Source organism: Miniopterus schreibersii, assembly GCF_964146895.1.
Source record: "Miniopterus schreibersii genome assembly, chromosome: 18".
NCBI lineage: Eukaryota > Metazoa > Chordata > Mammalia > Chiroptera > Miniopteridae > Miniopterus > Miniopterus schreibersii.
Window position 1 is genome coordinate 36,209,227 of NC_138121.1, and position 26,802 is coordinate 36,236,028.

At 54.9% G+C, this 26,802-nt stretch overlaps 1 protein-coding gene across 1 annotated transcript; it reads right to left on the reverse strand.

Annotated features, from left to right (window-relative positions):
• Nucleotides 1–28: 28 nt before the first annotated feature.
• On the reverse strand, nt 29–25,651 carry NOD2 (nucleotide binding oligomerization domain containing 2). The gene is made up of 12 exons (XM_081117701.1): nt 25,574–25,651; nt 19,456–19,922; nt 18,130–18,235; nt 13,516–15,331; nt 11,270–11,353; nt 10,969–11,052; nt 9,267–9,350; nt 8,237–8,320; nt 7,664–7,747; nt 5,959–6,042; nt 3,060–3,143; nt 29–1,336 (listed from the first exon to the last, which is right to left on the reverse strand). The coding sequence occupies exons 1-12, from the start codon at nt 25,578–25,580 to the stop codon at nt 1,264–1,266; spliced, it is 3,057 nt and encodes a 1,018-aa protein (XP_080973827.1). The 5' UTR covers nt 25,581–25,651; the 3' UTR covers nt 29–1,263.
• Between the last annotated feature and the right edge of the window lie 1,151 nt (nt 25,652–26,802).

The following is a 26,802-nucleotide window of genomic DNA, read 5'->3' on the forward strand; positions in this document are numbered from 1 at the left end:
CTGGTCAAAAACATAATTTCGCCCCTTTAAGTAGAAAATTGTGCTTTAATATTTGACAAGTTGCAGGAACATTGCAATTGTTTGGTCACAATGAAGACAGCTTGGGTAACTCCAGGGTTTTCTTCTCTGTGACTATGTACAGCATAAAATTCCTAGTCGTGTGTGTGTGTGTGTGTGTGTGTGTGTGTGTGTTTCATAAAAATATAATCTTGGGAGAATAAAACAAAGTGGTTGATAAATAGTAACTAGTTTTCACAAATAACAATGTTGAAAACAGTAACACTTACACAGCACCTGAGAGTTCGCATCATTCTGAAAAACCCAGAAAGACATTTGCTTTATAAGGAAGGGCCTTTGATTTTGCCCCTGTAAACTTTTGACCCACAACTTTATATCTGAAAGCATCCTGGCACAAATCACCCAGAACCGACTCGTAGGAGTACATTTTGGAAGTCTGTTGTGAGAGTTCAGCTCACAGGCATCACCCCGAGACCTGGTGGGGCCATCCCAAATCCTGGCACAGACTGCTTTTTCCAAAGCTGCATTTGGATAGGAAGTTGATTCCAAAGAATAATTGAAATAAAAGTTCATGTGTGAGACCAGAGGTAGCAGGGTCATATTCTTCTTGCAGATCTAGACGACCTTGGGGACTAAATAGCTGTCATGTGTCCCCTCCCAATAATGTCTTAAGGACCAGAAAGGAGAGCAGGGCAAATTGTAGTCCCTCCCATTGTGCAGGGGAAGGGGAGCGATCAAAGCTGAGAACACTGATGTCCAATCCTCAACCACAGAGGAAATGCCCCCTGCAGGGTCCAGGATGAGCAGAGGAGCCAGATGGTGGGGAGCAGCCTGGATGGCTGGCCCATGAGTTGAGACATGGCAGAAAGTTTCTCCTAAAGCCGCCCGCTCATCGGGAGAGGCGTGGAAAGGAGCTCCTCACGGGGACCCAGGTCTCTACGCCAACAGGCACCCAGTCACCTTCGTGGTCCACTGACCGTCCCATCGCTGGAGGCCGGCCCCACAAGGAGGGGCTGCACATTTCTCCAGCCCACAGGTTGAACCGTGGGAAGAACTCGATGGCCACAGTAGGCTTTGGGAGTATCCCCTCTGCAGGGCACTGACACCCCTTCTCTGCCAGAACAAAAGTGACCTACTGCGTTGGCCTGGGCAGGACCAGGGGCTCTGTCCGAACGGGCTCCCGCAGATATGACCCAGCTTCTGGGTCCAACCCCGCAGCCTGAAGTGAGCGTGGGCCCGGAGACGTCAAAGCAGGAGTCTGCTGTCCCTGTGGCTGAGCGTCTCAGTTTCCTCAGGAGAGAACATGTTTCCTCGGAGCCTTCAGGGGACAGAGCGATGAGAAGTCAGAGTGAGGACAGGGCCACAGCATTGCTCCCCAACGGCAGCTGAACCTCCCAAAGCTACGTGGGATGGCCTGCCCTTAGCCAGCGGCAGCTCCCGGGAGAGCAGCCTGAGGGTTCTTCCCGGTGCCAGCCAGGACAGCTCTGAGTCACTGGGCATGATGACACCAGGCTCTGCTCAGAGTCCACTCTGGCCATGGCCAGCCCGACTCCCCAAAGCCAGCCATTCTTTTTAAGGCAACAGCAGAATTTGTCGAGAATGCAACAAGCATGGCCACATGCCCCCCTTCCCCAGCTCCACCAACAGGAAGCAAATAACATCAGAACCCTTAAAATATCAACCTGATGCGGGCTTGTTCCCCCCAGACACAGAGTGTGACATTCCTTAGGGCTATGCAATGATTTTTTAAAAAACCCCACACTGCGCCCACGCCCTGCGGACCTCACAGGATACGGGGATTGCACAATCGGACAGAGACTCTCTCCATCACAGGGCAAATCTGAGAAGTCTTTATTTTTAACTTCATCATTTGATATCTACCGCCTTGCTATGCGTTTCGGGGGAGGGACGAGTCTGCATATTAAGAGTGGGTCACAAACTCCCAGGGAGGAGGCCGGTAACGTGCAGCAGCCGAGGGACTGGTCCCGGACAGCGGGCCAGGAGGGTTGGGTCAGCCAGGGCAGCTTGCCCATCCAGGGTCTGGCCTTCCTCTACTCTGCTTCCTTACTGGCACTTTCACTGGGGGTCCAGGCTTGCCAGGGTTTTTTTAGATCTTTATGGGGGAATCTCCTAGTTTTAAAATACAGATAGGTCCCAACTTACAATGGTTCGACTTGATTTTTCAGGTGGGAAAGCGATCGGCATTCAGTAGGAGCCATACTTTGGATTCGACCTTTTCTGGACCAGGGACTGTGGTAGGATGCCCCCTCGGGAGGCTGGGCAACAGGAAGATGGCGCCCACCTGGAGGCCAATGTAAGCGCCCTGAGCATGTCCGAGTGGGCTGGGCTAAGCTGTGGTGGTCAGTGGGTTAGGTGTATTCAATGCATTTTTGACTGAATGATATTTTCAGCGTACAGGGGGTTTATCGGGACATAATCCCATCGTGTCAAGGAGCCCTGTATTGGCTCCCAGCTCAGAGTCTGAAGCATATATGGTGATGTTCATGTATAATGCGTTAAACCAGCGGGACCTTTCTACTTACTATCTGAGTGATACTTACATTCCTGGAAAGGAAGATAAATCTTTGAAGTTGTGCCTCAATAGTTTTTTCCAAATACGTGAAAGAACATGGCTTTTAAATATAAAGACTTGGATACATTGTACAGCAGTGTCCACCCTGTGTAATAACCACCCAGAAACACACAGAGCCTGTCTGACTCAACGGCCTTGACCTGGGAAGGCCGATATAATGCCCAGGAGGGCAGGAGCTGAGCTCTTTCCTCTGTTACTCTTCAACCACATTCCATACTCCTGCCTGGAACAGAGCTATTTCCAAGTAAATACTCATTATTTAAAAACAAAAGAATTGGCCCCTGCTCAGAGACGTGAAGATGTCTTTCCCAGACAAGAACTACATCTACCACGTGTCAGAGCCAAGAGGGGCCTTAGAAATTCTTAAGCTCCTCTCTCCTCTCACCCCATTTTATAGGTTGGAAAACTGAGGCTCAGAGAGGTAAAGAGGCCTGCCCAGGGCCCTTACCAGACTTCTAGGATGGTGTCATTCCTTTCAAGGGCCTGCAGGAGGGCCTCTGCCCCGAGGTAGGTGATGCAGTTGTTGGACAGCCTGCAGAGGAAGATGCAACAGTAAGGGTCAAGGATGCTGGGTTGCCCTCTTGGGACTCTCCAATTAAAGGAGGCTTTGGGAGTTGGTCAGCCTGCCCAAGCCCACCGGCCCCCTGGACATGTCCCTCCCCTGCTGAGATTCCCGAGGAGCTCATCACCAAAGGTGCGGTGCCTAAGGAGAAATGCATGCCTCTCTCTTCCACTCTCAGATTCATTATCTGATTAAGTGGCTGCTCCCTGGGGAAGGTGCTACAGCATGGCTGCCAAGTGTGTGCATCTTAGTGCCAGACTCCCTGGGTCCAAGTCCGACTTACACCACTTCCTTCCGGATCTCAAGCAAATTAGTCCCACCTTCCTCATCTCTAAATGGACCTGAAAGAGTGCCCACTTCTCAAAGTATAAGAATTAGAGAAGGGCTTATTCTAAACCACTCAGCACCATGATTAACTGATAGAAAACAATCATTGAACAGGGACATTTCCTCTGGGGCCCCAGGGGGCACAGAGAAAACTCGAGGCTGGGAATGAAGAAGGGAAGTGTCATTCTGTGGGAACAGCAGGGGAAGAGCCCCGGGGTCCCCATGCTGACCTGCTCATAGCTCACTTGCTAGATAATCTCCACTCCCTGCCTCCTACCTCCTCCACAAATGCAGGACTTCTCAGAAACTGGCCCCAAGGCAAAGCTGTGAATAACAACTGCTCATTGGGTGGAGCTCCTACTATGTGCCAGCTCTTTACCACACCCTTTCCTGCTCAAAACCCTATGATGAGGGTCCGATAATTACCCCCATTCACACCTGAGACAACCGAGGCCCTTGTCCAAGGAGCAACAGCCGGTCATGGTGGGGCTGGGTCCAACCCCAGGCCACCGGGTCCGGAGCCTGCACTCCTAACCAACACTTGGCAGTTTGGTTAAAAAAAGGACGCAGGCATCTTTTTATGGGGAAACAGTGAGGGATGATTTAATTCAGTGATGCTGAATTATAAGACTCATGCCAAGGCCGCATGGGACAACCGCTGCTGCCACCGCCTAGCGCCCCTTGGGGTCGACTGGGTAAGTCTATGGCCATGAGAGAGCGCGCATTCGCCACATCCACGCCTGGTCAGTAACAAAGCAGGTATCGCCACAGGCCTCCTGTCTTCAAAGCCTGGTGTCCCGGCTCAGACCCCCCCGCCTCCCAGCCCACTTTCCCCCATGTGATGAGCGGAAGTGTTTTCCCCAAACATTTGGCAACTGCATCACCCCTCAAAGAGACACAAACAAGCGTTGCCAGAGTGGCAGGCAGGCTGGCAGCAAAGCAGCTGCTCTCCCACAGGCAGCTGTCTGCCTTTCTCTAAAGGCAACAGTGTCCCTCGGGCCACGTTTGCCAGGGAAAATGCCACCCTCCTCCAGCAAAAGGAGCCATCTGTAATGCCCGGTGTCCTTCGGAAGCACCAGCCTGAGAGAGCACCCACACAGCCTGTGGTGGTCATGGACTCCCGCTCCCATCCGCCATCCATCTCCACGTGGGAGGGGTCCCTGCCCGCCAAGTCTGCCTCCAGTGTCCCCTGGACCTGCAGGACACTACGAGCCCCTGGCCCCTTTCACCAGCCTCCTCCACATCACCAGCCTGATCCAAGTTTCCATCTGTGCCTGGAAGACGGCCGGAGCCTTCTGCCTGGTCTCCCCACATCACCCCTCATTCTATCCGTTCTGATCAGGCAGCAAGCATGACCTTTCTACGATGTAAATCAGGTCACGTGAGTTCCTCATTAAAACCTTCCAAAGGCGTCTCAGTGTCCTCAGAAGAAGCCCCATCCTTCCCACGGCTCGGGCCCCTGGAGCTCACTGCCTCACCTCTGCCCCCTCCACCCTCCGACAGAACCACCACACAGGCCCTCCTCTGTTCTCAAAGCCACCAGGCTTGTTTCTGCCGCAGGGCCTTGGCACCTGCTGCTCTGTCTACCTGGGACACACGTCCCTGAGACTCAGCATGGCAGGGACCTGTTGTTATTCGGGTTCTAACTCAGAAGCCATCTTCTCAGAGGGGCGTTGTCCGAGCAGCAGCAACTCCCCTCTTCACTCTGTTTCGCCTCTCAAGTTCTCCTTAGAGCCCTCTCTACTACTTACCGCTCACATGTATGTCTTTACCTGCTCGGGGCCTGCCCCATCCTTTTTATCATGTTAAACTCTGTGCCGCACGGAGTGGGAGCCCCAAAACATTTCTCGTCTCCACACATGCGCAGATGAACACCCTCACAAGCAAAGCAAGGTGCCTGACCGCGTAACACGAGAGAAACCACTGGAGGTGACCAGCACCAGGTTTCTCTCGCCTGGGCCAGAGAAGGCCTTTAGATGGGAGGGGCCCACAGCACCTGCTGTCGGCAGCCCAGCCATGTCCCCTCAGCTGTCACCTCCAGCTCTGATGGCTGCTGGCTGGGAAGACCCCCACTCAGCCTGAGGCCTTGCTCCTGACTCGGGAAGCATGCTCACTTCAACAAAAGGACAGGCAGTTGGTGGACAAATAGCCCCACTGCCTCGTAACAGTGGGATTGAGCCCTGGTAGCTTCAGTGATACCAGGCTTGGTGACACACTGTTACTGGTTACCTCCCCTTCCCACCTCACTTCACGGCTCTGTCACCAGTGTTCGCTGGGACCACCTTGCCTTGGAATCCCTCCTGCATTTGGGGGCTCCCGGGCAATACAGCCGTGTTCAGCCGGGCCAGGCTGTGGGAGTTAGGCAGGCTGGGCACCCGCCCAGGCCTCCGATTCAGAAACACCCCTCCCCATGCCACTCACTACTACCCCGGCTCCCGCGGACGGGCGGGTTCCTTACTTGAGGACTTTCAAACTTGAATTTCTCCTAAGTCCTTTGGCGAGAGAACAGACACCTTCATCCTGGAGACGGTTCTCCTCCAGACTGGAAGAAGAGAGAGAAGACTCCGTTGATGCGATAACATTCGTTATGGAAGACGAGGTCCCCGAAGATGGGCTGTGCCCCCCCTTTAGAAAGCCCAACATCTGAAAACCCACACTTACAAACAAAGTAAGACCACAGAAGGCGGGTGTGAGGGGCTCCGTTCCAGGGACATCCTGGGCAGAGAGATCTGCCCAAATTCTCCACTAGGTGAGGAGCTCCCTCCTGTCCCAGTGACTCAGGATCCATCCTCCCTTTCTTTTTTATTAATTGAAATGTATTTTGTCTGGGGCAGCCATGTGCTTGGTCAAACAAACAAACAACAACAAATACGACATTTCCCACTCTCCACTGCAGCCAGGGTCGGCCAAGGGGCACCCACATGCCAGGAACACGTAAGGGGAAGTCGACAGGTGGGCTCCTGGGAATGCTCTTAAAAGGGAAGAGCCCGGCTGGCTGTGCCTTTGCCCTTCCTGAGAACCCACACCGAGTGCTGGAGGTGCTGCAGCCCTCCTGTGATCATGAGGCCACCAACCCTGAGGGTGAAGCCACAGACGGAGGATGTGATGGAACAGAGAGAGTCCAGACCCCGCTGGCCTTGGGGCACCACCACACGGGCCCTATGCTGCCTGCGTCCAGAATGCTCGCACGTGGAAAAATTAATCCTTTACTGGTTTAAGCCACTGTAGACGGTGGTTTTCGCTCACCTGCAGCCGACAGAGGTTATACCTGATGCACTCACAGCGAGGCGCTCCTCTAACGAGAAATTCCAGGTGGTGAAACCCAACCAGGGAAGGAACAATGGTCCATGGGCAGAACCAATGAGCCCTGCCAACAGCCAAGGCCCAGCCACTATATCCCAATGCTCAGGGCTTTTGGTGCCCTTTGGCTTCCTAGATAAATCAACGTCTTAACTGCCTGATATAATTTGGAACCGCCAAGGGCATGTCCTAAGAAGACTAGACTGGTAGCATCTAAAGGATGGAAAACCTGGAATGAGTTTCAGGTCCGTTGTGACAGTTTGATTCACGGTTCATCTTTCACCTTCCCCCAAACTCCACCCCACCCTCCACGGTGGCCCTGACTGTGTCCGGTGTTCTCAGGCACCCCGCTCACTCTGAGTGACGGCACATTGTTAGCAGTAAGTCACAGTTAACCATAGTGGCTGTCGCGGCAGCAGCCACACGTCACTGTCACGGTGGAACATTTATGAAGCACTTACACACGTCAAGCTCGTTACAGGCATCACCTCATTTAATTCTTACAGAAGTGTTTTCTAGTTGGAAGAAACCTAAGACTCAGAGATTGCCACTGAACTTGCCTAAGATCACAGCCGGCCTTGAAGCTCAGCCACGTGGTTCAGAACCTGTGCCCGCAACCATGAGGCCACACGGAGGCAGCGAACAAACCAACAAACCCAGAAGTGCATTGACTGAAGAGAGGGAGCCCCTCCGTGCTGGGCCCCGTAAGCCTCATCCCCCAGGACACGAAAAGACGCACGCGGTGGCCCCATCACTCAGTCATACACCTTTGTCTCACCCACACAACTGCTTCCCCGGGTCAGGCCAGGGAAGGAAGAGAGGCTGATACCTTCCCCCCAAAGCAAGGGCTCCCCCAAACTCACCAGAGCTCTTGCAGTGCCGTGTTCTTTTCCAGCATCGAGGCTAAGGCCTGAGCACCCGCACCGCCAATGTTGTTTCCCACCAGGCTGGATGTGATCAGGAGCGAGAACATGTCAGAGCAGGAGGGACCTCAGAGATGAGCTAAGCCCTGAAGGGCAGAATGCACAGCACGCAGGGCCCCTCTTCCCATCCACTCCAGGTCAGAATCGGTAATGGGCTACCGCGCTCTTCCCATCAAGGCCACATGCAGCCTTGGAGCCCTTCCCGACACGGTGGCCTGGGCAGCACTGGGACTGGACTAAGGTTGGTCCTTGAGGTAAAATGTCCTCGCTCCAGCCTAACATCTTCAACTTACAGATAGGGAATCAAGACCCTTGAGAGGGGAAAGGACAGCTCCAGAGTCACCTAGAAAGACGCAAGCGCCCTAACTCCAAATCCCACGATCTTTCTTTCGCATCCCACTGCCTAACATAGGGGGGTAAAAATGAAGGTCAAAGACCTTCAGAACCTGCCCAGGCTCCTCCCTCCTCATGCTGGCTCCCTGTGACAACCGCAGGATAGGCACCGAAGCTTACCTGAGCCACCTCAAGCTCTGGTGATCACCCAAGGCTTCCGCCAAGGCCTGGGCCCCCTTGTCACCCACCTTGTTGCCCCAGAACCTGAAAAGGTCAACAGAGTCAACAGATAGTGTCGGCGAGAATGTGTTCTGTGTTCTAGACATGCTCTGGTCGTTCCCTTCCTCTCCATGGCCCCAGCCAGAGGGGCAGGAACCCCAGTCCCGGAAAGGTCTCAGCAGGGCTCCTAGCTCCCAGCGAAGTGGCCTGCCTCCATCTTTTCCAAGGGATGGCCAATCTTCACTCAGATTTTTCAGCTGCTTTAAAATCAGACTCACAGAACAGCAGAAGCCCACCCAGGGTGCACCCACAGGGACGGGAAACTCACTCCCAATGACAATTCACATGGTTGTGACATTTCCTTGACATTTAGGTCAGACCTGCTTCCTGGTAACTGTACCCACAGGTGCCTGTGCCTGCTGGGGGCTGATGCTGCGTCCAGCAAGCAGGAAACCCCACGCTGGGGCCCCGTGGTCTGGGGAACTACCCTCCCAGCCCGCCTGACTCCCGCCCCCACTCGCAGGCCTGGCATCCCTCCAGCAAGCAGGGGCTCTGGAGGACCTGGTCCCTCCCCAGCCTTCCCCTAATCTTTCTCTTTCCGTGGTCCTCACCTGGCTGCACCTTCTCTGGGAGCTTTAGAAAATTACTGATCCTTGGGCCCTGCCTCTAGATAGTTCCCTTAATTAGTCTGTGGTGGGGCCCAGGCAGTGGCTCTGCAGAAGCTGCCCAGTGGTTCCCATGTACAGACACAGGTGAGAAGCAAGAACCCGAGGCTTCCTGCCACCTTGTGGCACTGCCCTCCCCCAGCCCTGACATCCTGAGCTTCCTGTTTATCAAGTGGAAAGCAAGTCCTGGGCAGCCAGGGGCCACCCACTGTCTCCCTGCCTCACCCTCCCCACTGGAGCCCACGCTGCCTCTGGGGCCTTCTGGTTCAAAAGTTCCACCTGCCCCAAACCCCTTCACGCGGCCCGGGGCCCAGAATCCAACCTACCCCAGGAACTGCAGGGAGGTGTTGGCCCGGAGCCCCTGGGCCAGCACCTGGGCTCCCTCGGCGGTGATGTGGTTATTTCCCAGCCTGGAAGGGAAGACAGAGGAGGCTGAGAGAGTTGGGATGTGGGATCCGGTCGTGCCGAAGACCCGGGTCTGCAGGGGAACGTGTGGCTTGGACAGAGAAACCGGGACAGAATGCTCTGGGGACCTGTCTGCAAGACACGGGAGCCAGCCTCTGTGTGTGCTGTCTGGCTGCGGGAGCCTGCCCAATGGCTCTTGAGAATCCATTTTCCACCAGCAAAGGGAAGGGGGGTTCGGGTAGGCTATTTTGCAAAGCAGGTGACAGGTACGGGCAAGAGCCACAGGAGGAAGAAGTCCTAGAAGGTGGTTTCCCAGGGAGTGAGGGTGACTCACTGTCATATCTTTCCTCCCACTAGGCTTCGTGCCCCCTGCAGCCTTCCAGCTCCACCTTGCTGCAGCAGCCTCCACCTGTTTCCAGAGAGCCTGGGGCAGACCCATTTCCTCTCCTTTTTTCCCAATAAATCAACTGCATAAGTACTCCCTCCTCGGAGACGGGACATGGACAGGCGTGCTGAGAACTTAGGTGATTCCTGTGATCTTTCACTCACTGGGTAAAGTACTTACTACAGGGTGTACTTGAACCTCAACTCACTGAATCATCGCAACTCCTGGGAAGGTGGCTGTTATCACTGTCTCCATCTGACAGAAGGGGAAACAGAGGCACACAGTGGGCTGACCCAAGGTCACACAGCTAACGGGGATTCAAACTGCAGGGATCTGTGTTCAGACCTCAGTTGGCCCGGCTCCAGAGCGCAGGCTCTGAGTGACAGTGCTCTATTAGCTAGACACCCAGGCCTCCACCATCCGCTACCCACAGCCCTCCCTGGGGTCGGGCCAGCCCAGGCCTGGCCACAGCCACGGTGATGGAGGCAGAAGGGAGTCCTTCACACGGAAGGGCACCTCTGGCCTTGGCCTCAGCGCCCTGCCTGAGACTGAGCTACATAGTCAACAGTTTAAAAATGGCAGCTCCCGTCCCCAAACCTAGTGCAGGGGGTAGAAAGGATGAATGCAGGCAATTCTTCACCTTTTCTTTCACTGCCTGTCAATTCAGGAGGTAAGACTAGCCCCGAGAGAAAGAGGAGCCAGGCCAAGCGAGGGACCAGCTGGAGGGGCAATGCAATGGTGTCACACAGGCGAGACCAGCTGAGGCCAGGAGGGTGGGCAACAGACATGCAGACCTCCCAGGCTGGAGATCAAACCCCGCGCCTCTTGCACCGTCCAAGCAGCGGAGGGACTTTCTGAGAGCTTTTTGGCTCCTGACAGCCACACCTCTGGTGGCAAGTGACTGCAGCATGCCTTCCTCCCTAGCACGTGCTCAAGTTCAACAGGGAATTCGTTGACCCAGAGAGCTAGTAACACTCTCAGACACAGGTAAGGGAAGGGGCCAGCAAACCCTCTCCAGCCCTGGGCGTTAAAGGTCAAAGGGCAGGAAGCCCTGAGCACAGCCAGTCCAGGGTTCGCTGGGGAGGCCACAGCACAGCCCTGCCCCAAAGCAGACCCTGCCCCTGTGCTCGGCCAGGAGATGATGCACCCAGGACGGGCCGAGCCAGGGCTGAGCCCAGACTGCGCTGATGGAGCTGTGGGGGGAAGACAGCTTCCAAGGAACAGAGGCCGAGGCTCACCTCAATGCCAGGAAGTTCTGCCTGCACTCAAGGAGTCTGGCCATGGACTGTGCACAGCCGTCGGTCAGCTTGTTGTTGAACAAACTGGAAAATTCAGAGAGAGAGACATGGAGACAAGCACAGCGGACAGCGACCACCCAAACCCCGGGCAGCCTGTCCCCTCAGGATGGAAGTCACTTGCATCCTTCAGCCATGCAAACACCTGTCCAGCCCATCACAGCTTGAAACTGCTCCCTGGGGACATGGCCAGGAGTGAGGCTGGGGACACAGGGCCCAACACCCATGGCCCAGACCTACTCACGCCAGCTTCTGCAGCTCCTCACAGTGAAGGGCATGCTCGACGAGCTTGCAGATGCCTCGGTCTGAGATGTTATTATCTCGCAGGCTAAAAAACATCAAATAAATAAACTTGAAAACAGCTCATGAGAGGGGGAAAAAATGAGCAAAACCTTAAAAGAGAGTTTTACTCCTCCCCAAAGCACCAGCATCTGTGCTTGCAGGAAACCCCACAAAGAGGGAACAGCCTAGAAAAGAGGGAGACTCTCCCATCACTGGCCAGGCTGCTGATGTCATGCACTGTGTGGGGGACGGCTCAGCAACTGGGGACCCCAAGCTCCTGCTGAAGAACACTGCACTCCGCAGGGAGTCACAGACCTCGTCCGAGGCACCACTTCCAGCTCTGGGAAAGGGAAATGGCAATCAGAGCAGCCTCATAGAAGGTTCCAAGGGCGAAGGAGCAGGCACGTGGCAAAGGTGCAGAGAAGCTGGGCAGCTGGGTGAGCACATGGTAGACCAGTTAGACAAGAGTGGCCAATACTTTGGAAAACCTGCATGCAGACTGTGGTTAGTGAGGCCCTGCTGTCCAGCACTTTACCCCAATGACATCACTCCTGCAGGCCAGGCCCTGCCCCTGACATGCCTGTTGGGTCAGTGTTTCCAAGGCTCACCTGATCACAGGATTGGAAAGCATCCTTAAAACAAAGACTTTCCAGCCCCACACCTGGAGTTGGCATTTGGCGTGTGTGGGGTGGGGCCTGGGGATCTGGGTATTTTAACAACTGTGTGCATGACTCTTCATCTTCAGACAAACTTGGGGGGTCCCTGACTTAAAGGGTAACAGCTCAGGCTCTGGAATCCCTCATTGGATGTTCTGATCCTGAGCAGCCCTCACTAGCTCTTCCTAACACCCACGAAAGCCTTTGAAAATACTCCCTTTATTAAACTCTCCTCTAACCACCCAATTTAAGTGTGTCATCTCTTCCTCCTGATATATTCATATTTACTATATATATTAACTATATGATATACACATATTAACTCTATATGCCATATTGTTACATCCTATTTATAAACTTGGGCCAACAGTCCCTATGTAAGGGACGAAGGTCCCCTTCAGTTTCTAGTAGCCATCTGTGTGTTTGCTCCATGCAGAAGAAAGTCTTGCTGCTTTGGCCTAGAGAAGGTATGTCATCCTCATATGTTCCAGGAGATGTCTGTCCCTTGATTAGGGCCAAATAAAGTCACCAGGGAGACGTGAGTAGATTTCAACATTAACTTATAACTTCCTCTTTCTCAGAGGTTATAAATAGGGGCAGGACATCTTCTTTCAAGGCAAGAAGGGAAGTTGGGGAACCTGCAATGGGCTGGTGGCTAGACCTGGGCACACCCTCTGCGCTCACTTGGCCCAAGACAAGGAGAGAGGCCCCCAGGCGCTGGGGCAGCGACCTCCCAAAGGGAGGGCCTCACACCTGTAGACGGGCTGAAGGCGGCATGAGTGATATCAAAACTTCATCTGGACCCAGCGCTACATAAGGAATAAAAGCTCAGGTGAAATTCCACAATCATTTTCTCTTTCTGGGGTCCTGAAACTCCCACCTTGTTGGGATTTTAAAGTTTCTGATGGGGCACAAGTCACCTCTGATTTGGGGCAGTTCCTGACACAGACACAAATGACACAAAACTTTGCATATGGCTTCAAGGTTGTCAGGCAGCCTCTGGAGCCCATCCACAGACAGGCTGCCTGTGGGACTTGGGGAGCGGGGACTTGTGACCTGAGAGGTGTGACTTGTGTCTCCCAGCTCTGCCATTTCCTGTGTGACCTTGGAGAAGTTACATCACATCTCTGAGCCTCAAAGCTAGGATAATAGGAAAAAGAATGCCCCTGCTACAGCCCAGGGTGGCCGTGCAGATAAATAAGTCGTTCTGGGAAGTGTGAGGCACAATGCCTGTCACACGGGCTGTCCCACGGATTATGGCTATCATTATCATCTATCTAAACCAAGGCCCAGGCCAAGTGGGAACTAGAATTATCTGGGGGACCGCTTTGTAAATTACACAAGTGTCTAACCACTATGCTGTGCGCCTGAAACAAATATTAAAAATAACAACAGAAACTAAGGCCCAGACTGGGGAAGGGACCCAGCTGGGGCTGCGCAGGAGGGGGGGCGGGCTGGGCCCAAACTCCTGGGCCCCGGCAGCTGTTCCCACACCTGCACCTCGATGGCAGCACCCCCACCGAGCCCACCAGCTTCGCCCGCCAGCACTCACTAAAGAGCTTTGCAGACACCAAGGCAAGGCAGCAGCTGCTCCACGCCAATGTCGCCCACAGAGTTGTGGTCCAGCTGCAAGGCCACAGGCCGCCGGAGGTGTCGCAGCACGTAGGCCAGGGCAGCGCACTCGGCAGGGCCCACGCCGCAGAACGTCAGCTTGAGGTGCCCGACCTTGAGCCGGCGTACAGCCTCCCGCGCCAGCCGCTCCTCCCGCATCTCGTACAGGCTCCGGATGAGCCAGACGAAGCCCGGCAGGGCGTGCATGCTCTTGGCCTCGCCCGGCAGGGCTGGCGGGATGGAGTGGAAGTGCTTATGGAGGCTGCGGGCCAGACACCAGCGGGCACAGGCCTGGCGCCACCGCAGGGCCTTCTCGGACACCCGGCACTCGGCCAGCAGGCCCTGGTGCTCCCGGGACAGCAGCCCCGCCAGGAAGGCCGCCGTGATCTGGAGGTTGTGCGGCTCGGCCTCCTGCAGCAAAGCCTCCACACTGCCCTCCTCGCGCCCCGAGCCCTGCACGCACACCGTGGGCAGCAGCCTGGCCAGCGGCGAGCCCCCTGTCCGGCGACAATTGAAGAGGTGTCTGAGAGAGGACGGCGTTACATCAGCGCCCAGCGCCAGGTAGAAGGCAGCAAAGAAACACTGGAGAGTGATGTGCAGGAACTCCAGGGCGGGTGCGCTCCCGGGCACGGTGCTTCTGGTGTGCACCAGGAAGCCAAGAGAAACGTCCTCCCCGTCGACGTGCGCCGCCTGCAGCTGCTTGGCCGAGAACACGTAGCAGCTCATGCCCAGGCCCCAGAGAGCCAGGCGGCCGAGGTGCAGGAGGGTGGGGAGCCTGCCTCGAAGCAGGCTGGGCGCCAGGCCGTGGCGGGCTGAGTCTGGTGGGGAGGCATGCAGCAGGAAATGCTGCAGGATCAGCAGGTACATATCCGTGGTGGTCTTCGGGGACCCCGTGCCCTGCAGCAACAGCTCCCGGTGGCATTTGGACACCATCCACGCGAAGACCGGAAGGTGGCACAAACCGTGCAGGGCCGAGGTCGCTCTGAGGAGGCTGACGAGCCGGTCGGCCACACCCGGCTCCTGGTGGCGCTTCCTCAGGTACAGTTCAATGCTGTCTTCCGAGAAGCCCTTGAGGTTGAGCTCCATGCGCACGTACTTGCGGAGGAACGCGGACACCGCGTCCGGGCGGCTGGTCAGCACCTTGCGGGCATTCTTTAGCAGGTTGCCCTGCAGCAGGTTGAAGAGCAGATTCTGGACGGACGTGGGGTCAGTCGGAGAGCAGTGACGCTCACGATCCGTGAACCTGAACCTGAACTCGTCAAAGCCATCAAAGGTTAAGAGGACACGGTCGGGGTGGTCAAGAAGGAACTGAAAGACTTCTTGTTGCCCGAGGTCAGGCCAACAGCAGTGTTCAAAGAGCAGCGTCCGCACGGACAGGGCTTTGGTCACGCACTGCAGCTGCCGGCAGCTGAATGGGAAGACAAAGAGAAACTCCTGGAAGTCCTGCCCCACGGCCCACAGCAGGTGCAGCCGCTGCAGGAGCGTGGTCTTGCCGCTGCCAGCCTCGCCCACCACCAGCACGGTGTCCGCGTCCTCATTGAGGTGCCCGCGGGCACTGAAGAGCTCCTCCAGGCCCAGGGTGGCAGGGCTCTTCTCGGGGGGTCCAGCCATGCCCACCTCCGTCCGGACCTCCAGGACGTTCTCCGTGTATATTTCCTCCAGGCAAAGATTCTCCGCCCCATCGTAGGTGCTCAGGAAGCGAGCCTGGGCCGAGACCGTGGTCCTCAGCTTGGACAGGTACTTCTTACACACTGTGTCTGCAAGACAGGGAGAGGCCAGTGGAGTGGGGCTGAGCGGGGGGTGGGGGGCTGCATGGGGCGGTGTGACGTCACAGGTGGGAGGACAGCCAGCGGGCTCTCCACTCAGGAGCCGTGGGCTTTGAGGACGGTCATGTAACCTTCCTCACCCTCAGTTTCCTCCCCTGTAAGGTGAGAGAGATGGCAGTCCCTGCCTTATAGGGTTTTTACGTGGAACAATTAAGATAGCTCATGCCAAGGGCTTCATTCAGTGCTCAATACAAAATAAATGCTCAAATGACATAAGTGAATGCTGTTATTATTAATGGCATCAGGAGGCGCTGCAGGTTAGAAGGGGCACTGGGCTGAGTCAGAAGACCTGCATTCTGATGCCCAAGCGGCCTCAGGTAAGTCCCTTCACTACTCAGCCTCAGCTGAATCTCTCTAAAGGGAAGCAGAAGGTGTGAGGGCTGAGGGATCCGGTTCCTGAAGTCAGACACACCTGAGCTTCAAACCTGGGAAGCAGGGTCCCCCATCAGCCTGGGCAAGCCACTTTTCTGACCTCGATAGTTTTATCTGAAAAATGGGGAAAATCCACATCTTGAAGGATGGTTTCAGGAGGAAATGAGATAAAATAGAGTTTAGAAGAATGCCTGACACATGGCAAACTTTCACAAAAATGGTGTTTATTATGATTATTAGTAGTATGTGTGGCAGGCACAATCATGGCCCCCCAAAGATGTCTGCATCCTAATCCTCGGAACCTGTGACTGTCACCTTGCTTGCAAAAGGGACTAGACAGATGTGATTAAAGACCTCGAGATGGGAAGATTGTCCTGGATTATCTGGGTGGGCCTAGCCCTTGGGGTCACTGGGGTGCCCGGGCCGAGTACTTGTACAAGATTTCCTGATGGAGGCCCACTTCCTAATCCTCTGCGCCCAGCCCCTGCAGTTGGAGTCCCACTTACAGGCTGTGTCCACAAGGTTGCCGCTTTCCCTTTACCATCCTAATACCTGAGCAGCCACTTCTTTGTCAGGGCATAGTTCCCCCTTCGGGAAATGGGCAAGTGGTGGTCTGGAGCCCCGGCTGGTGAGACTTCAGAGCACCGTTCACTCCATCACAGCCTCACTGTCCCCAACCAAGCTCTGGCTCATTTGTTCGCAGCCCAAAGGCTAGCAAGCAATTTCCACAGAGCGCTCTCAGCACACACAAGCTGGATTTAGTCACAGGAAGGAGATGCCCTGTGCCTGTTCTGCTCCCAGAGCTGATGACCGTGGCTCTTAATGCCCTCTGGATATACCAGGAGCACTGAACAAAGTCCACAAAATATATCTGTTCCTAATGCCCTGATTTCCATGCAGGTTTTCCATCTACCACCAATGATAGCAAACTTCTCCAGAAAAAAAATTACCTCTCATTTTATTTATTTATTGTTAATTTTTAATTTTGTCAATCCTCACCTGAGGGTATTTTTTCCATTGCTTTTCAGAGAGAATGGAAAGGAGGGAAGGGAAGGGAGAGAGTGAGAGAGAAACATCGATGTGAGAGAGACACATTGACTGGCTGCCTCCTGCACTCGCCCCGACAGGGGGGAGGGGGTGAACCCATAACTGAGGTACATGCCCTTGACTGGGAATCGAACCCACAACCCTTGGGTGCGCAGGCCAATGCTCTAACCACTGAGCCACACAGGCCAGGGCTTACCTCTCATTTTAAAAACAAACGATGTCAGTTGTCACCTTTAGGGCTGGCACCTTGGGGAATCTTGCCCCGTGGCATGGTGTTACAATGCATGAACAGCCAGTGGAGCTTAGTAATGACACAAGTGTTCACCAAGGGCTAAGTGGGCGCTGGCTCTGGGCTGTGCATCCCCTCACGTGCACCGACGTCTGTGCTCTGTTCTCACGTGAGAGGCTACACACCCAGGTGCCAAGCACAGGCTTCCAGCCATCCCTCCCATGGGCACGCTCATGGCCCAGAGAGCACGGCCAAGGGTGGCAAATCCATCTGCAAGCACCATGCAGAGACAGAGTGACTTTCCCTACAGAGACCAGGGAACAAGACTCAAAGAGCTCCAGGTGCATGTCTTCTCTTTACCGCTGATAACCTCTTGTCCCAAGAAAGAAGAAAGCATGGTTGGAGACCGTCTAAAACCAGGCCCAGCCTCCCCTACCTCCTCACTGGACCTCCTGCCCAGTTTTCACATCTGGAAAGCAGAAAAAACAACACCGGCTTCTCAGGGGACAGAGGTTGTAAACAAAGCACGGAGCAGGATGCCTGAGCTGGGCTGGTGACCCTGCGCAATGAGAGATACAACGTTATCTAAATCCATTTGGTTCTCGAGCTTCTGGTAGTGAATAGCTGAGTTGCAGAGATCAAGAGATTCCAGACCTTCGTAAGGTATATAAATGTCTAATTAGTAGGTTGTACACCCGAAACTCATGTAATATTGTCGGCCAACTGTAATTGAAAAATAAATTTAAAAGTAAAAGAGAGACCAGCCCTATTTCAAAGTGTGTCCGTATCTTTTTGGTACACATAATGAGTGTGTACCTTAATACACAGCTCCCATGATCACTCTGGAAATAATAAGAGCTAACCTTAATTTTACGCACATTGATCCTGTTAATCCTCCCAATAGCCCAATGAGGCAGTGGCGGTGTCATCCTTAAAACGAGGAGACTGTGTCTTAAGGAGGCTCACACAGCTAGTAGGTGGGATCCTAACTGACATCTCTCACTCCGGAGCTTTTGCTCCTAACCATGAATGTGCACAGCCCTTATTTCCTTTTCTGATGGACTAAGAAGAACATACATACCTTCGAAAAACAGGGTCAGTGAGACTGGTAATTCCTGAACATGCTGTAGAAGGAAGGCGGCCAACCCATTTGTCTTCACCGTGGCCAGGTCCAGGAGCCTTCTTGCCTATGGGAAAAAGCAAAAGTCATTATTTCTCCAGAAAGGCTGATGGATCTGTGTGGGAAGGTGTCTGCTGATAACTGCGATTTCATAGGCATCTCTCCTGCAGCACAATACAAGGCCAGAAAACAACCAGACAGCCGCTTGAGTTTAAAGAAGGCCACACAGTATTGGGCGATGAAATCAACACTTCAACACACGTCCAATCTGGCTCCCTCTTGAAGCCCACTAAAAGAGTGGGTAACTTAGAAAAAAAAAAGGGGGACATCCAGCCCAACTCACACCTGCCCTTCCAGACCCGCCAGCTGCAGTGAACCCTGTATTTCCCAGGACTCACTTATGACCTTGCCCACTAACTTCCCAGGCGGGGCCCACATGACTCTCGGTGAAAGGAAACCCAGACCACGGCCCTGAGACCCTGAGCTTCCCTGCTCCTGTCACAGCTACATCTGTGCTCGCTCTTCTATTTTCAAAACAAAACAATACATTATTTGGGGGGTTATTTTATAAGGTATTAAAACTATAAAGTAAAGCAAAGAAGCAGTTAACACAGAAGTCAGGCCAATGGTCACCATGAGCCACTGTAATTGAGGAAGGACACAGGTACTAGTCTTCACCTGGGTGGTGGGAGCACGTTTATACCATAACATATGAAATTACACAATGCAATTTCATATCAGAAATCCTATGTGGGCGTCTAAACTATATTAGTGTACAGTGTGCTTATATTCATTTATATTTATTATTAAACAGATTTAATTTAATGAATTTTTATGATCCATTGAGCTGATCGTTGCAAACAGCCAGCCTTAGATGTGCGCAGTATAAAATATTATGATAAAGGAACTGAGTGCTTACTATGGGCTAGACACTGTTTTACGTGTTACACAGATCAGCTCACTGAATTCTTCCAAGAACCTCACCGCAGGTTTACAAATGAGGAAGCTGAGACGGGAGAGACTGGGGCAGGAGGGTTTCCGTGGAGAGGCCTGCAGTCACACAGAGAAAGCCCGGAGCCTGCCCCACCCCGCTCCAGTATCCAAGCCCCGGGCCACCGCGCAGCGGTCCTCTCATCACAAGCGGGTGATACCAAAATGCAGCAACTTCACCCGCTGGCTACCTCCTTAGGGGAAGCCCAGGGCGGGCGCCTCACCACAGGACGGACTTCACCGAAACAAATGAGTCTTAGCCACTAAGCAGTCCCGCTCCCTGTGACTCCTGCTCACCCGCTGGGATGACGTGAAGATGGGCAGCCTGATTCCTTCGCATTCATAGGGGCTGATGAAACCCTGGGCCCGCACCAGGTCCAGCACGCCCTCCACGTGGCTGTAGAGTCTCCTGACGATGGCTGGCCGGTGACACTGCAGGTCCCGGGCCGGGTGGGGTGAGTGGGGGTCCCAGGGGCCACGCAGTGTGGGGGACTGGCTGTCAGACTGCGCCTCCCGCACGGCCGCGATGAGTTGTTCACAGCCCCAGGCGCCTTTATTCCAGACAGTGTCCAGGAGGCGCCTGGCAGCGTGGGAGAGGGGCTGGCCCAGGAGGCTGAGGCCCTCATAGTCCTCCCAAGAAAGGACTTCCCAGGACAGTAGCCAGTCCAGGACACTCTCAAAGCCCTCCAGGGACCCCGAGACCAGCAGCTCCACCAGCTGGCTCCTCTGTGCCTGGAAAGCCTCCTGCGTGCCCATTTCACAGCCTGGGGAAGAGAGAGAGGTCAGCATGACGCCTTCAGGAGCAGGCATGCATGGGGGAGCGGGGCAGTGCAGGGGCCCGTCAGTCCACCCCAAGTCCAAGCTGGCCACGGTTCTGCCCTCAGACTTTCCCCAGTCCAAGTTCCCCATTGTACAGATGTAGAAACTGAGGCCCAGAGAAGGAAAGAAACTGGCTCAAGGTCCCACAGAGAGTTTGAAGCAGGCAGAAGTTCAATCAAGACCCCGGCTCCCATTTCCATACTTCATTCAGGCCTGGCTTAGGAAGTTTAAAACAGTTTGAACCCATATTAAGAGTAATGTCTCCCAAAGGATCAGGAAATGAATTCTCTTTGAGGCAGTGTGAGAGGGCTCCTCCATACTGGCTGGGTTTAGGCTACAGCCCCTCTCTTCAATAATGGCTGATATTCATTAAGCACCTACAATGTACCAGGCACTATCCTAAGCAGTTTCCTACACGAATTCATTTACCCCTTCCATCCACTCTGAAGTAGATGCTGTGATCAGCCCCATTTTACACATGGAAAAACTAAGGCACAGAGAAGCTAGATGACCTATACAGGGATTAACAGGCAGATGGGGTGGATTTGAACCCAAGACATAAAACTCCAGAAGTATTCCTTTAATTCCCTTGTAGTTGAGTTCCCCACAGGGGCCCTGAGCCCATGCCTGTGTAGGTAACCCTCTGCTACCCCAAGAGGCAGACCCAGAACACTGCTATAAAGAGCCCAGACCAAGCAAAACAAAAATTATGCTGTAACTAAGTAGTGTCAAAGCTCATGGGTGCACAGGCCCCGGTCATCACTGTCCCTTTCCCAGCTGCCCCAGGCCATCACCTCCATCACCACCAAACATTACATGCTGTCTCCTCTGTCCATGGCTTGCTCTGAGCTCAGCCCTCAGCCTCTGGGCTCTGGGAATTGAGGGGAAACGGTCTCTCAGAGATTCAAGCCCTCGGAGGGTCCCCAAGCAACAAAGAGAATCTCTCAGCAGAGTCTGCCCTGGGGACCTGGGCTGGTGAACATGAAAGTGAAAGGGCAGAGGCATGGAAAAAGAGGAGGGGCGCCTGCTTCTCTATAAACCCGGGGCATTCCCAGACGCTCAGGGCAGCAGCCACAGGAGCTGGGTGACTCTGCACCATTCCCATTGGCTGTTTATGTGTCTCACTCCCTTTTGGGCCAAGTTGAAGCCTGAGACTTACTCATGCTGGCACCCCCAGGTCGGCACAGGGCGGGGCCCTGGAGAGGCACAATGGGAATGTTCATAAATCAAAAATCCACTGAGGGGGGGGACAAGCCTGGGACATTCTGTGCCTGCCATCATATGCCAGCCAAAGTAAGGGAAAGGAGCAATCTCCAACTAGAAGCCTTATGCTGGCCAGATGGGGAAATTGAGGCAGCGAGGTTGCCTGTGTGTCCCGCAGTTTGAGAAGCAGGGCATCCCCAATAAAGAGGGTAGAGCGAACCAGGACCCAAAACTGTTCTCCCTGGCCAAGCAGGCAGCCTCCCAGGGCCCAGGGCCAAGCAAAGGCATCAAGGGGTTAGAGGTGAGGAGGGGGGAGAGGAGGGAACAGGAGGGGGTAGGAAGAGTGCTGAGCGTGGCCCTGGAGTGGCTCTCAGCTGTGGAAACAGCAACCCTCAGCACCCATGCCCAGGTCCTGGGAAAGAGAACCACCCATCCCTCCCTCGGGGAACAGCCCAGAAATGGGGGCTGAGCTCTCCCTCTGACCCAACACCTGGAAGGCACATGGGCAGCCAGGAATTAGCAAAGTTTAAGATGTGACACAGGACAATGCCTGCTCTTCTCACCCGGATGGACAGCTTCTCTCTCCTCTGTGTCTGGGGAGCTGGGCCATGGTCTCCCTCATCCCAACTCAGCAGGCATGGCCCAGTCATCTGGGCAGGCCCTGAACAGGAACAGGAAGGCCAGGACACCAGACTGGCAGGTCTAGATCTGCCAGGGGAAACACCAAAATGATGGGCCGGAAGCCAGAGTTGGCCAACCAGTTGTGTGGAAAGAGGTAACGCTGGGCAGTTCTGGCCCACAGCCTTGTGCATCCACCATGACCCGCACTGAGAGACCCCACAGGGACCTGAGACACATCCACAGATGTGCTCACCCACGGGGACAAGTAAGCAGGGCCCTTCCTGAACATACTGAGGCGGCCAGATGCTTGAGCCACATACCCTACTAGCCATGTCAGGGCTCTGTGGACACCAGTGGGTAGAGGCAGGGCAAAGCCATAGCATTTATCACTGTCCTCCTACCAGCAGCTGGAAAGTCCCGTCTCTGGCCGGGCCCCTGTTCCAGAAACCTCAGAGCAGGGAAATTCCCCGAGGACCAATTTGGCCAGCACCTTGTCTGCTAGCATGTGTCGCCTTTTCATCTTAAGCATCCAGGAGGGAGAACCTGGCCTCATTGCTGTCCTCATTAAGCACTCAGGAAGTTCCTCATTATGTCTAGCTTAAGTTTCTCCTGCTCCACTTTAACTTGGGAGAGAAAGATGATCTGCCTATCATCACTGCCTCTTCACTTCAGTTACTACAACTTTGGAATCATAGTCTTTCCTCGAAGAAGGTGAGGCCCATCAATTTAGAGAAAAGGGCACTTCCTTGCTGAAAGAGGGCCAAGGGGAAGGGGTAACCCACTCAGACCCTCCCTAATCCCCAAACCCAGGACAGGCCCTGATGCCTCCTTCCTTCCTGAGACCACGGCGAGCCTGGGTCTTTGGGTCCCTGAGCACCTGATTTGCTTCGATGATGAAATCTCAGCTGCTGGGTCCCTGCAGACAGGAGAAGGGGGAGGCTCTGGGAAGCCTGGCTTCTGAGCTGTCCTGGACCTCAGCGGGCCCCCTCCCCGCCCCTGGGGCACCATCCGTCCCCTTGCCTCCTGCAGCCATCCTTCCTGGTCCCTTCACTGGCTTCTGCCTAGGAGAGCATCCAGTCACTGTGCAAACAGACCATAACTTCAGCCCAGGAGGAAAGCCCTCTCTCCACACCCGCTGCCTTCTGGTTCCAATCCCATCTCTCTGGCTCCTCCACAGCAGGACTCCTTGTCTGCTGTCTGGATCGCTGTCCCCAACTCCAGCCCTTCCCATCAGGTCTCCCTTATCCCCAGCTGCTTTTGTCCTGGTCACCCGTGGCCCCAGCAGTGAGCCCTGCGTGGCTTGGTCTTCAGCCCTCATCTTCCTGCTCCTGCAGAGGCACCTGTCCTCGCGGCTCCCCTCCTCCTCACCTCCGGACACCCCAACACTCCGATTTTCCCCCCACCTCACTGGACGCTCTGTCTCCTTGGCTGGCTCCCATCCCGGGAGCCCCAGAGCTCCCTGGTTGGACCTCTTTTCTCCGTATCACTCTCTCCCTAGGTGAACTCACCTGCTCTTACCGCTTTAATGCTGACTATACGGTGATATGGTCCAAAGTTTTATTTCCAGTTCCAACCGCTCCACTAAACGTACCCCAACTGCCTACCAGACGTCTTCACATGGATGCCTATGGGCATCTCAAACTCAACAGTCACCAAGCCAAACTCCACATCTTCCCCCTAAACAGCTCCATCTCAGTCCAGAAGCAGCAGCTCCAAACTTCCAGATACACAGGCCAAAACCCCCCAAGTCATCCTGACTCCTGCTTTCTCTCTCATCTCAAGTCCTGTCTACCCCGCTTCAAAATATATCCCAAAGCTCGAAATCTGATATTTTTTCACCATCTCTATGCCACAGGTACAGGCTCCTCTGGTCTCTCCCAGAATGACAACAGTGGTCGCCTCACTGGTCCCCTCTTCTCCCACCCATAGCCAGATGAACCTGCTGACCCCAAGTCACAGCAGGTGACTCCTCTATTCCAAGCCCTTCGTGGCTCCCTCGGCACTCAGAGTGAAAACCAGCAAAGCCCTCACAGTGGCCTTCAAGGCCCCATGCAGTGCCCCCACCTCCCCAGGCCTTACCTCCCCACTCATTTCCTACTAATCTCCCACTGGCTCTCCACCCACCATGCTCCAGCCACACCAGCCCCTTCCTTGTTCCCAGAACAAGATAAACCTGCTCCTGCCTGTCATGGTTCTGCCTGAGGGCCTGTGTGAGGTACACTGTTCTTTGCCCAGATATTCCCAAAGCTCACCTTCCCCTCCTGCAAGGCTTTGCTCAGTTGTCACCATCTCAGAGAGGCAGTCCCTGACCGTGCTATATAAACCTGCCCAACAACTCATCCCCCTCACCGGCTTCATACTCTTCATAGCACTCTCGCCACCTGGCACATCACATATTTACTTATTTGACTGCTTTGACTCTTTTCTAGAATTACTAACGCCATGAGTGCAGGGAATTTTGTCTGATTTTTTTTAATATAATTTTTTAAAAATATGTTTTTATTGATTTTAGAGAAAGAAAGGAAAGGGGTAGAGAGATAGAAACATGGATCAGCTGCTTCCTGCATGCCTCCTACTGGAGACTGAGCCCAAAACCCTGGCATGTGTTCTGACTGGGAATCGAACCAGCCACCTCCTGGTTCATGGGTCGATGCTCAACCACAGAGCCACACCAGCCGGGCTGATGACATTTTTTCTCACTGCTATAGACCCAGTGTCTCACCCAGTGCAGCAATAAAGATTGTTTGAATAAATAAAAGAATGAATTTATTCTGCATGGTTTCAGGAGGCAGAAGTGGACCCAGGCGGTGGAGTCTGCAAGCCACTGATTTTAAGTAAATGAACCGAGAGCTGCAGGGCACTGAACAGCATCTCATAAATAAGGAGCTTGCCATCACGGAGCACACAGCAGAGGGATCCTGCACTGGGTGAGAGGGGGGTAGGCTGGATGGGGTCCCTTCCCGTCTCAGATCCCCGTGTGCAGATTGGCAAAGGGGACTTGAGTAGCCAACAAACAGGGGCACAGTGACTGGGACATGAGGGCAGAGCAATGGGGATGTCACTCTGGTTTTCTTCACCAAAGAGTCAGGGGACGGGTGACATGGCAGACTTTTCCCTCTATGAACCAAGGACCCTGTGGCCAGGAAGCAGCCCAGGGGGAGACCAAAGCCAAAACAGGGACAGGGCTCAGAAAGAGGGAAAGAAACAAGGGCCAACTGAGAGCCAGGAGGCCAACTGTGGCAGGCCCCCCCAGAGGACTTGGGGGGCTTTTCAGTTTGCTGGAAAGCAAGTAGGACCAGAAGGCTGCTCCCCAACATGAAGCGCGAAGGAGAGGGCCAGTGGCACACAGGATGTGATGCTGGGCAGACCCTGGTGTAGGCCTGTCCAGCAGGGATGAGGGGATGAGCGGGGCTCTGCACCCACCCAGGGGGAGGAGCCTCCCCAAAGAGCTACCAGGCGGCAGGAAGGAGTGGAGACCATCCAGGCACTCTCTCACTTGCACCCACCCATTCACAGGCCTGCATGGAAAAGAGGGGAAACTGAGGCCGGAGAGAGCAGCCCCCCCACCCACACACACCTGACACCTGGCCTCCGCAGTCCCAGGCCGCCCGCGCCTCCACTGGCCCCACCCCCAGATCACCGCCTCTCGCTAGACCCCTAAGGCTCATGGGGCCCAGAAGTTCTACGGACATCCCCACCCTCCTCTTCTTCTGTAGCCACAGCCCGCCAGGGGGCTCCCCAACCTCCAGACGCCCCCTTTCCGTCTACCTACCTTCCATTCAGATCCCGGGGCCCCACAGGGGAAACTGAAGCATCCCTTCCTAAGCCCGGAGGCCAGGAGGGCTCCGAAGCCAGGTGTCCGAGTCCCGGGGGCGGGACCCTCGGTGTCCGCCCTCTCCGGGCGCTGGGCACTGGAGCACGTAGCTGGGCGGGGGTGGGGGGGGACGCCCCGATTCCTCCTCCGCGCGCTCAGGGCAGAGCCTGGAGGATCCAGAGGCTCCTGCGCTCAGCCCAACCCCTGCGCTCGGCCCCGCCCACCTTCCCTGCTGACCACGCCCCCCGTCCCGGCGCCTCCGCCCCTGCTGCCCTCGGCCCCGCCCACCTTCCCTGCTGACCACGCCCCCGGCCCTGGCGCCTCCGCCCCTGCTGCCCTCGGCCCCGCCCACCTGCCCGGCTGGCCACTCCCCCGGCCCTGGCGCCTCCGCCCCTGCTGCCCTCGGCCCCGCCCACCTGCCCGGCTGGCCACTCCCCCGGCCCTGGAGCCTCCCCCCGCTGGGTCGGCCTTCAGGGCTCCGCTGAGACCCGCAGGGCTGCCGCAGGGCCGGCCCGCCCTGGCTGCGCGACCCGGCCGCCAGCATCCCCCTTTCCGGGCCACCTTGCAACTGGAGGGAACCAGAGAGTTTCTCAGCACAAGTGCCCCTCCCCACTCTCTCTGTGAAATGAGAAGCCAGGAAGGCTGTTGGTGGCAGAATACAACGCACCCTTGAGGGATCAGTAAGCCTTAATACTGTGAAGTCCAAGAACCGTGTCCTGGGAGTGTGAGGAGTTACATACATCATCTCTCTTTCTGTCCTTCTGTCTGAGCTGAGGCCGGCGACTCTGGTAAGTTCTACGGGCTGGAGCACCTCTAACACCGTGATGATTCCTCATTGTTCCAAGCAAACGACACTAGTTTTCCATTCGAGGCATTAATATAAATGTTCCTTTGAAAACACTTGTATTTGGAGGTTTTAAAATGTAAGGTCAAGTTAAAGAAAAAGAACTGACCTTTACATAGTTCTTACTATGGGCCAGGCTTCACATACACAAACTCAGTAAATCCCACACCCGGGGGCTGGCTATCATTATCCCTAACTTATAATGAGGACTCCGAAGCACAGGAAAATTAATTAACCTACCCAAGTAGTGACAGCAAAGCCAAGTTCACCCTCAGGGACCTGGCACCGAAAGTCAGGCTCTAACCACCACCCACACTGCCTCCAGGTAAATACCTGCACAGGT

Excerpts from the sequence above, each read along its gene's own strand:
- NOD2 (XM_081117701.1), bottom strand. Across the intron at positions 9,351-10,968 it reads CAGAACTTCCTGGCATTGAG|GCTGGGAAATAACCACATCA; the intron begins GTGAGCCTCGGC and ends CTTCCCTTCCAG. Across the intron at positions 7,748-8,236 it reads CAGAGCTTGAGGTGGCTCAG|CCTGGTGGGAAACAACATTG; the intron begins GTAAGCTTCGGT and ends GATCACATCCAG.